General features: G+C 43.4%; 1 protein-coding gene across 2 annotated transcripts in view; it reads left to right on the top strand.

The window, feature by feature from the left end:
* Window positions 1-765: 765 nt before the first annotated feature.
* BACE1 (beta-secretase 1) overlaps window positions 766-11,550 on the top strand; it is a 33,153-nt gene continuing 22,368 nt past the window's right edge. For both annotated transcript variants that reach the window (XM_027857495.1, XM_027857494.1), the window contains exon 1: window positions 766-1,036. In XM_027857495.1, the coding sequence (XP_027713296.1) occupies window positions 794-1,036 (243 nt within the window). In that variant the 5' untranslated portion in view covers window positions 766-793. The remainder of the gene's footprint in view (window positions 1,037-11,550) is intronic.

Here is an 11,550-nt window from a genome sequence, read left to right as displayed (position 1 = left end):
AGTCTGAGACACCCCAAACTTCCCCTTTTTGTCCCAGGCCAGTTCTTCTTTCCATTAACACCAACAATCCGAGAGCTTTTTCTTGGTCCTTTTTTCTCCTCATTGCTGACCCCTCCCTGCCTTCCAGGGCCAAAATAAACTTTTGCCTCCCAGCCTCCGGAAAGAGTTGGTTCTTTCTCAGCAGAGGGCATCCAAGACTGCCTAACTTGCCCCGGAAGCTGGCCTGGCTGTCAGGGGAAGACTACACTTCCCAGGAATCCCCGGGAAAAGCAAAAACCCTTTGGCTTTGACAGTAGCCACCACAAGTCTTTCCGCCTTCCCAGCCTGGATGGGAGCTGGGGGATTATGGGGGCCTGATCAGAAAATGAAGGTTGTGGGAGCCTAGAGCCCCAAGCAGCCCCTGCCACCTCCCCTACCCGCCTGCTCATGCTGACGTCTACCAAGAGGACAAGAAAAAAAAAATCTATCTGCTCAACATGCCCAGCACTACTACCCCTCAGGGGCCCTGAGCTTCCCCCTTCTAGATACCTGATGGGGCTGCATGCCTGTCTAGATGTGGCACTGGGCGCTCTCTCTTGCACTCAGGAGATTTCTTTCTCTGTCCTACGCCCAAAGCCTGAAGCATGAGGGCAGCTGAGTGATCCTGTTGGGTGTGGGATCCTAATGCCTCTGGGCTCCCTTTCCTAAGAAGCCTGCCCATCACCACCACCGAAAGAGTTGGGGAGTGGGGAGGGGGGAAGGAGAAAGGGGGAGGAGAGGGATCTAGAGAGGGACTGAGGGGGTTGGGGGCATCATGGCTCAAGCCCTGCCCTGGCTCTTGCTGTGGATGGGCTCAGGAGTGCTGTGCACCCAGCCAGGAATCCGGCTCCCCCTGAAGAGTGGACTCTCCTTGGGTCTCCGGCTGCCTCGGGAGGCCATCGAGGAACTGGATGAGTCCAGCCTCAGGAGCAGTTTTGTAGAGATGGTGGACAACCTGAGAGGCAAGTCTGGTCAAGGCTACTATGTGGAAATGACAGTGGGCAGTCCTCCACAAACGGTAAGAAGCATCCCTCTGCCCCAACCTTCCCCTCCCTGCCTCATCCTCCAGGGTACTGCTCCCCCATCCCAGCCCCAACTTTCCAGATGTTGGTGAGGGCTATTTGAGGAGGCTGAAGAACTGGTTTGCTAAATGGAGGCAATAACTTTAGGGAGATGTGGTGGGAGACTGGAAAACTAATAGCCTAACCTTCCTTCTTCCAAGACATACACCATTCATTCTTTTGAGGAGAGTGCTATCTGTATTCACCACTTCCCACCTTTTCTATGATTAAGAAGAGGTGGGGACCAATCTCATACTTTGTTTTGTTTTAAATTTTAAAACAAAATGCTACCAGTCTAGGGTTATACTTTCTCTGTTCTAGTGTCCTATCCACTGCCACTGCCTTGATCCCCCAACCCTAGGCTAGCTAAAGGACATTTGACATCCTTGTCTGGTTTCTGAACAGGTGTTAGCCCTCCCTCCTCCCTTTCCACCTCCCTTTTCCAGACTGGCTCAAGCTTGGGTACCCCTCCATCTCACAAATTTCTTCTTCCTTCATCTCAACCACCAGACCCATTCCGCTCCCCTAAGATTCCTGAGGAGCTCCTAAAGTGAGAGACTTAAAACTGGAGGAAGGCAAATGAAACCTGGGACTCTGACCATTAGTCCTCACATCCCAGGAGCCACAGAAACTGGAGAACAAAATGGAGCCTTCTTTTTCTGTCTTTCCCTCCTTTGCTTCCTCCCAGCATCAGAACTACAATAAAACCTGGGCTTGGAAGATCCCGGCTGACCTTTGCCAAGCCCTGGAGGTTCCAGCCTGGAGCTCCCCATCCTATGACTGTTCCCTCTGTAGTCCCTCCCTCCCCCTTACCCAGAGCTCCATGACCAGCCCCACCCCCGTCCCCACATCCTCCAGAGAATAGGCCAGAGGATAACCGAGCCTTCAGACTAGGGAAAGGACAAACTTTGGGAAAGAAGCCAGCATCCCTATTGGTGGGCAGGGCCTCTCTCTCTGAGGAGACCCCTGAAGGGCAGGTCTGGAAGTGTGTGTGTGTAGAGGGGGAGGAAGTGGGAGGTAAGGAAAGAACAGTAATGTAGGATTTCACTGATCCTGCTGGATGGTCAGGTTACTTCCAAGGTGGTTGCTGAGGGTAAAATCTGCTGCATCCTTGTGGGCAAAGGCTGCGCAACCACTTGTTGAGTAAATAATAGTGGGGATCCCTTTTGTGTATCAGTTGGCCTGGGTGGACCGGAAAAGACCTCACTCTTCTATGTCTCAAATTCTATGATTCTGCAAGTGATAAAGTTTGGGCATATATATGTATCTGTGCATGGGGCAGGCTGTATGACCCAGTCTGCCTGCTTGTCTGGGTGTACCTCTACATACGTGTCTGCATGGCTGGGTGTGCTCACATTTGTCTATGTGAGTGTGTGCATATTTATACATACTTCCATGTACAGGCCATGGGAAACCTCTGGCCATTTCTGTTTTACAGTGTTTTTCTGTGGAGATTCTTGCATGTATGTATGTATATCATTGTGTATATATTTGTTGTTGTGTTTGTAAGGGGGGATGTGTGTTTGCATGAGTGTGTGCGTGTGTTTGTATGGGGGATAGGGGAAGAGGTGGTGTCTGCTGAACTGTCCAGAACTTCTCCAACAGCATTCAAACAGAAACCTAAGCTTCTCTTTGACCTGCCCAGGGTCAAACTCAGCTTAGTCTCATAAAACTGATTCTTGCCTTCTTGCTATATCAATTTCTTATTCTTTTCTACCTCCTATGAGTACTGACACTTCCTCAGGAAAAATCTCTTATTCAAGGAAAAGCAGCATTCTTGCCCTGCCAATTACTAATGACTCCAAAGAGTCAGTCAGTAAACATTTATGAAGTGCCTGTTTTGTGCCAAGCACTGTGCAAAGAGCTTACAGTCCAGTGAGGGAAACCATCCACAAAAGGAAGCTGAAAAGGTAGGGGGAAGGAAAGGTGTACAGTTAGAGGTGGAGAGGAGGAGCTGATGGAGAAGTCCAAAGAGGGCAGGCAGGTATAAAATGAAAAGATGGTCAGCCTTAGGCTTGACAACCTCCTTAAATGGAGGTTTGGGGAGGAGGTCTCCACTTCATCTTCCATTCAGAGGGTTCCCAGGGGCAAAGGGTACTGATAAGATGTGAGTACCAAAGCTGACATGGTTTTGCAAGATGGCAAGGTTCCTGGGGACATAATGGAGAAGCCCAAAGAAGTACAGGTGGGAAATGAAGAGAGGAAAGTGAACTCAAAGCTCACTGTCATACTTTAGGGCCCCAGGTCAGAGAGGGACACAAAGTAACATTGGCTCTGTAGCTTCACCTTGCAATTTTTTTGCCTTAAGGAAAATATTTTCTCTCATCTATGATCTTTTTCGTACTTTCAGCAACTGAAAAAAGGAAGCTTTCCCTCCATTTCACAGATGGAGAAACTGAGCTCCAAAGACATTAAAGGGCCTGCTCTATACCACATAACATATAAGTAGTTGAAATCAAAAGAGAATCCCAGTTTCTGTCTCTTCCCACATCAAGTTTAATGCTCCAACACATTGTATTTCCAGGGGCCCAGGGATGCCCAAGCCCTACACATATAGCTCTGGCAGGTCTGTAGGATAAGAACAAACGTGTTACCCACTAATAGGCAATGTCACTTAATAGCAGTGGGTTTGAGAGATGGGGGGGGCATTGTCAGAGCAAATAAGGGGATGATGGTGAAAGGAGCCTAGAAAAGGAAGTCTAATTACCAGAGCTGTGTCCTAGGATTCAGAAGATTCTAGTCCTCCCTTAGGCAAATCACTTCATCCTCTGATTCTCAATTGTCCCATCTCTGAAACAGGAATTATAATTTGTGGCTTCCCTCATTGGGGTGTTTTGAGAATAAAACTATAAAAATGTGAGAGCCCTTTGAAAAAGTAAAGGTGACAGGTATATAAATCAGTAGTAGATATTTGAATGGTTGCTACATACAAAGTTCTAGATTAGACTACATTATCTAATAGAAAAATACAAAGAAGTCAAAGGCATGGACCTTGCCCTCTTGGAACTTACAGTCTCTTTGGTGAAATAAGATATATTTACACATGAAAAGTTAACAAAAGCAAAGTGATATACAGTATAGAATAAGTACCATAAGGATAATGAGTGGCATTTCTAATTCATGATACAGGAGTTCAGGAGAGGGAATTGTCACTGTGGACAGGGTGGGGGGGTGGTCAGAGAAAGCTTCACAAAAGAGCTGTAAATAGAATGAGCTTTGAAGGACAGTGAGAGTTTAGACAAACTGTAGAGAGAGTGGGGAGGACATTACAGGTGAGGGTAAACCACACAAACAAATAAACACATGCCTGATTGGAACAGATTGTCTGTGTTCAGGAGTAATGGAAGATGAGGTTGAACTGTTAGATGCGGGCTAGATTGTGAAGGATGTTGACAGTCAGGTTGAGTTTGCATTTTATCCTGTAGTATTCCCGGAAGATAGATGTGATAAAAATGGGGTTTCAGGAAAGCAATGTGGAGATGGTGGTCATCAGAATAAATTGGAGTAGGGAAAGACTAGAGGCAGAACCACTTCCAAAGATAATATGGTAACTGAACTAGGGTGGTTATAATGTGAATATAAAAAGTGTAGTTAATACTGTGGGTTTTTTCTTAAGTTTTATTGATATCCTTCATTTTCATATGACCTTCATTTCCAAATATATCCCTCTCCCCTCTCATCCAACAAGCCATCCCCTGGAACAAAAAAAGAGAGGGAAAAAATAGTGATTCAGCAGAACCAACTAACATATCAACTAAGTCTAAGAAATACACAACATTCTAACACAGCAGTCCTCCTCTGCAAAGAAGAAAGGGAGGTTCATTCTCTAATTTCTTCTTCTGGTCTGAGCTTTGTCATTACAATTATACATCGTTTACTTCTTGTTCTCTCCATTTAGATTGCTTGTAATCATTGTGTATATTGCTGTCTTGGTTCTGCTGACTTTACATCAGTTCGTATATGTCTTCTCATGCTTCACTATCTTCTTCACAGTTATTATTTCTTACTGTGCAGTAATATTCCATCCCATTCATATGCCATAATTTGCTTAGCCATCTCTAATCAATGGGTATCTACTTTGTATACTTTGCTACTATAGAAAGTATAAGAATAAGTACCAGAAGTACCACTTCCTATAGTATTTTTTTGAATATTTTTGGTGTACATTGGGACCTTCCTTTCTATTTTTTATCTCCTTGGAGTATGTGCCTAGCAGTTTGTTCTTTAGGTCAAATATATGGACATTTCAATCTTTTTACTTATTTATTTTTTAGAGTCCATATACTTTGGACATTTCAGTCTTCAGGAGATTTGTAAAGGAAGAATGGAAAGGATTTGGACATGGGGATATACAGAGAAGAAAGAATGAAAAATGACTAAATGTCTAGGATAATAACTCCTTTGGCAGAAATAGAGAAGTTGAGTGGGAGAGATTCTTTGGCGGGGTAAAAGATGATAGGTTCAGTTTTAGGTATGAAGTAATGGTGGATGTATCAATAAAAAGCTGGAGATATGGGACTGGTTCAGGAGAAAGTATTAACTGTTTTTAGTTTAGATGAATCTGACTTTAATTCATTACACAACTGTGAATCCCATAGGGATGAAAACCTGGTGATAAAAATCTAGAATATCTACCTTCTGAATTAACCCAAGCAGATGATTTCCTTATCTGATCTAGATGTCACACAACTAATGTCAGAGAGTATGATTAAATCATTAAAGCTGGAAGGTCTCTGAGAAGGTCAGCAAGGCATTTGGAAAATGAGGCCCAGAAAGATTAAGTGACTTGCCTAAAGCTATAAAGGAGGTTAACGGAAGGGCAGGCAATATACTATGGTTTAAAGATCACTGGATCTGGAATCAACAGACCTAGATTTAAGTCTAAGATCTGCCACAAACTGTGATAAGTCACCCTATCTCTAGGCCTCAGTTTCCTCAATTGTAAAATGAGGTTAGGCCAGATCAACCAAGCAAAAAGCATTTATTAAGTGCTTTCTCTGTGCCAGGCACTGTTTCAAACCCTATAGGTTGGAAGACAAGAACAAAACAGTCCTTGCCCTCAGGGAATTTACATTCTAATGGGAGAGACATTAAGTCCACATACCGGCATATGCACATGCCTATAAAGTAAATTTGAAGTTATCTTAAAGGGGAATGTACTAGTAGTAAGAGAGGACCAGGAAAAGTCTCCTATAGAAGGTGGGTGAGTGAGTTGAGTCTTGAAGGAAACCAAGAATTTTAGGGGCTTTTAGGGAAAAGGAGAGCATTCCAGAAATACACTCATCTTCCTGAGTTCAAATTCAGCCTCAGACACTTACTAGCTGGGTGACCTTGGTCGCTTAATCATGTCTGCCTCAGTTTCCTCAAATGAGCTGGAGAAGGAAATGGCAAACCACTCAGTATCTCTGCCAATAAAACCCCAAATGGGGTCATGAAGAGTTAGATGTGACTGAAATGACTGAACAACAACAAAAGTAATAGGGAGCTAATGGAGTTTATTAAGTAGGGGGGATGATATGGTCAAACCTGTGCTTTAGGACATTAATTTAGCAGTTGTGTAGAGCAGAGGTGTCAAACACCCAGTGGTTGACAATACTCCTGAGTGTGACCAAACCAAATTAAAATGTAATTGGGAAATATTGAACAAAATGAATAAAAACATAGTAAAACGTAGATAATATTACATTCTAAAACTAAGTATGCAGCCCATAGGGATCCTTATGTACAATTTAGTGGCCCCTGTTTCTGTTTTAGTTTGACACCACTGGTGGAGAGGATGGATTAGAAAGGGTAGGAAAATAAATCAGGAAGCTACTGAATAGTCCAGGTGAGAGGGAGTGAAGGCCTGAAGCGGATTGGTAGCTGTGTGAGCAGAACAAAGGGGATATATTTGGGAGATGTAGAGATACAAATGACTGATTGGATATTTGGGGTGAGTGAGCAGCAGGAGTAGAAGATGACCTTGTAAATACAGGTTGCAAACCTGGATGACTGGAAGGATGGTGGCACCCTTGACAAAAATAAGGAAATTTGGAAAAGAGGTGAATTTGGGAAAAGATTAATTCAGTTTTGGACTTGTTGAGATTAAACTAGATGTTGAAACATCTAGTTCAAAATATGTACGATGGTCCTTCCAGTTCTAAATCCTATGATCCCATGACTTGGACCTAGGACTCCAGAATCTTAATCAGGGGTTAGTATACCTGAAGTGGTCTCATTGACATCTTAATTTGCTTTACTCAGATGAGATGCACCATCTGCCTCAGCTGTACTTCCAAATCATCATGTTCTTGTTATTCAGTTATATCCAACTTTTCGTGACCCTGTATGGGGTTTTCTTGGCAAAGATACTGAAGTGATTTGTCATTTCCTTCTCCAGTGGATTAAGGCAAACAGAGGTTAAATGACTTGCCCAGGGTCACACAGCTAGTTCAAACACAGGTTTGAACTCAGGTCTTTCTGACTCCAGACCCAGTGCTCTATCCACTAAACCACCTAGCAATCTTCAGTGTCAAGGGTTAATATGGAGGCATTTCAGCTAGAAGACAAGATAAAGGAAGTTTGTTATTTCTTCTTGGGCTTAGGGTTAGCAACTAAAGAAGTCAAAGAAAGAAAAGAAATGACCAGGTTTCACCAGTTAAAGGCTAGACTTTAGAAAAGCAAAGCAGAAACTTAAAATTAGAAACTAAGGAAGATGAAATGGATACCACTTCCACCCACCAATATCCATTTGGATCCTAGGCAGCTATCTCTGGTAGGAAGGCTTTTCCAGGCAATGGTGGGGCAGAGAGCAACGTGTGAATGCAGAGTGGGCACCAAACCATTTTTCTGGGCATGAAAACAATCCTCACCGTGAGGAATGCCATTCAGGTTCTACCTTTTCAGGAACAGAACCATAGAGAAGGCAGGCTCCGTAGTAGGAATAGGGCCCAGACCTGGGACTCCTTCTCCTGGAACCACTCAGATCCATAAGGAGGTGCCAGATAGCTTCTGGAAAGGAGAAGACAAAGCCCTGTAGGGCTCAGAAGTTCTGGGATTCATTTGGAAAAGTCTCAGGGGAATCCTGTCTGACTAGAGACAAGAATTCTTAGGTCCTGTCTCACCGTCCACAACCCAGGGACTTCGGAAAAGCTCCTTAATGGACTCAGATCTTCCCCACTGTGTTCTCTCCCAGCCAACTCTAATCCATGTCCTTCCAGCCTATTCCCTTTGCAGATCGTTCCTCAGCACTCAGTGCCATTCTACCTTCCAAGGTACAGAGGCAGCCTTTGAGTCACCAAACATTATAACTCTTAATCTTCAGGTCCAGGGACCTTTCCTCCCCTCCTGCCGCACAAGTTATCTATCTTCCAGGTCCTAAGGATACCTAAGTCATACCAGTCATTCAGTCATTTATTAAGCCTATGTGCCAGGCAGTATGCTGGAAATACAAAGAAAGTAAAAAACAGCCCCTGTTCTCAAGAAGCTAAGGGTCTGGGGGCAGCTAGGTGGTGCAATGGATAGAGCACCAGCCCTGGAGTCAGGAGGACCTGAGTTCAAACTCAACCTCAGACACTTGACACTTACTAGCTGTGTGACCCTGGGCAAGTCACTTAACCCTGATTGCCTCATCAAAAAACAAAAACAAACAAACAAACAAACAAAAAAGAAGCTCAGGTTCTAATGGGGGAAATAACTTCATGAAAACAAGTTACCTACAAAATAAACTGGGGGTAATCTCAAGGGGCAGCTGGGTAGCACAGTGGATAGAACTCCAAGCCTGGAGTCAGGAAGACTCATCTTCCTGAGTTCAAATCTGGCCCCAGACACTTACCAGCTATATGACTCTGGGCAAGTCATTTAGCCCTGTTTGCCTCAGTTTCTCATCTGTAAAATGAGCTGGAGAAAGAAATGGCAAATCACTCCAGTATCGTTGAAAAAGAACACCACCAAATGGGATCACAAAGAGTCAGACACAACTGCAACAACTAAACAACAACAATAATCTCAAGGGGAAGGCACTAAAAGTGTAGAGGACTAGGGAAAGACTTTAGTTTGAATGTTAAACATCAAGCCAGGGAAATGAGGAGGTAGAGGTGAAGAGGGAGATCATTTTAGCTCCAGAGGTCAGCCAGTGGAAAGACCTGGAGGTGGGAGAGGAGTGTTATGTTCATGGAATATTAAATAGGGCAGTGTCATGTCAATGAGTCCTGGAGGGTATGAAGGGGCATAAGGATAAGAAGGCTGAATTTGTGTGTGTGTGTGTGTGTGTGTGTGTGTGTATGGGGGGCAGGGGTGGTGGTGGCACACTATGAAAGACTTTGAAAGCCAAGGTGAAGTTTTATCTTGGAGGTAAAAGGAAACCACTAGAATTTATTGAATAGCGGGGTGATATGGTCAGACCTGGGTTTTAGGAATCACAAATGTGCAAAACTTAGTTGTAACTCCCTCCCCCCTCAAAGATTTATATCTATTTCAATCAAGGATAGGACAAGAAGGAAATAACTTCCCTGCAGTTTGTAAAACTAAGGATAGACTACAAGAACATTCTCCTGACTGTAGCAGTGACTAGCACAGGGGGCACGTCTCTTCCTCTCTTTTTTGTTAGTTTGTTAGGGGGTTCTTTATTTTAATTGATTTTTTTTTCATAGAGATCCTTAAAGGTAATAATGATACCTCCTTTATTTGAAAACTTACTTCATTGGATTTGTAATCTCACCAATGGGAGTATTCTTTCCAAAAATGTAGATTACAATGCATCTATGCCTCTTTATCCTGTTCCACGCAACCATTTGTTGTTGTTGTTTTGTACTGATGTGATTTCGAAGATGCTAGGAACTCCTGGTGCTAAAAGTCCTTCCACTGATGCAGATCAACAACTTATCAGTAACTTAAGAGTCTTCGAGAATCATCTGGGGATCCTGAGAGGTTAAGTGCTTGCCAATGGTCACATAATTTCTATGTATCAGGGATAGGCTTTGAACCCAAGTTTTCCCAACACTAAGGCCACTATACCCCACCAACTTGTACTTGTCTTGCTTTGGTTTTTTTGTTTTGCTTTTTATTCTTGTACAAGTCTCATACCATAATTCCTCCACCCAACATACTGAGAGCCTTCTTCCGGATTTCTTGATATCGAATAGATGACAATAGAGCACATAGGCCATTCACCTTATGTCCCTCATGCTCATGATGGGTCCACCTTTTATTCCAAGCAATTTCCTTTATGTCATTTCTCCTGGGTGATTCTTCATTAGTGAAATGTTGTAGCTTACTCACACTCACTAGAAAGGTAACTAGCATGGAGCAAATCATGCTCGACTTCTAGGCAGCAATATCTAAGAATGTGTGCTTTTTTGGGGGTAGGGGAAGGAGTTTATTATCATGGCAATTGGTATGTCTTCCCTTGTGGTCCTCTGTACCACTATATAAACTGTCCTGAGACCATCATCCTTGGAATTAAATTGCTGTAGTACCTCTGGATATAATCCAATTTGTTAATGAGCTTCCCAAAATACAGCCTTGGGCAGCTAGGTGGCATAGATAGGTGGCATGGATAGAGCTCTGGTCCTGGAGTCAGGAAGACCTGGGTTCAGATCTAGCCTTAGGCACTTACTAGCTATGTGACCCTGGGCAAGTCACTTATCCCTGTTTGCCTCAGTTTGTTCATCTGTAAAATCAGCTGGAGAAGGAAACAGCAAACCATTCCATTATCTTTGCCAAAAAGAAAACCCAAATGGAGTCTTTAAAAGTTGGAAATGACTAAACAACAACAACAAAAATATGGCACATAGAAGGCAACACAACACACCAGATGTGGAGTTTGACCGGAAATGAGGACAGTAGAACTATCTCACTTGTTTTTAATACTTTGCCTCTCTAAATGCAGCCTGAAATCGTGTTAATTTTGTTTGGTTTTGGCCACCATAAAATATAGTGAACTTAAACATGCATTTATTAAGCACCTACTGGGCACAAGGTACTGGGCACAAGGTACTGGGATAGGTGCTGGGGATCCAAAGGCAAAAAATGAAAGTCTCTGCCATCAAGACTATATTATACGAAGAGGAAACAATATCTATACAGATAAGAAAACATAAAATATCTACAAAATAAATGTCATTTTGCAGTGGAGTGAGAACTAACAACTGGGGGATAAGAAAATGCCTCATGTTGGAAGGAGGTATCCCCTTGAGTTGAGCCATGAACGAAACTGTGGGTTCCAAGAGGAAGAAGGCAGCACATTAGAGGCCTGGGGGACAACCCGTGTAAGGAGCCAGACACTGGAGATGGGATGTTCCAGATAGGGAACTGCAAATTGGCTAATTTGGCTACCAGGTAGAGTAAGGAAGGGGTGGGGGGGCTTAATTCTAGTGCCATTTCTTTCTTAACTCTTTCCTATTTATCCTGTATATAGCTTGTTTGCATGTATTTGTTTGCTTGTTGTCTCACCTATTAGATTGTAAGCTCCTCCAGGGCAGAGACTGTCTTT

This window comes from Vombatus ursinus, unplaced genomic scaffold (genome assembly GCF_900497805.2).
Source record: "Vombatus ursinus unplaced genomic scaffold, bare-nosed wombat genome assembly UNPS02012156.1, whole genome shotgun sequence".
Lineage (NCBI taxonomy): Eukaryota > Metazoa > Chordata > Mammalia > Diprotodontia > Vombatidae > Vombatus > Vombatus ursinus.
This window is presented reverse-complemented; position numbering and strand designations above follow the sequence as displayed.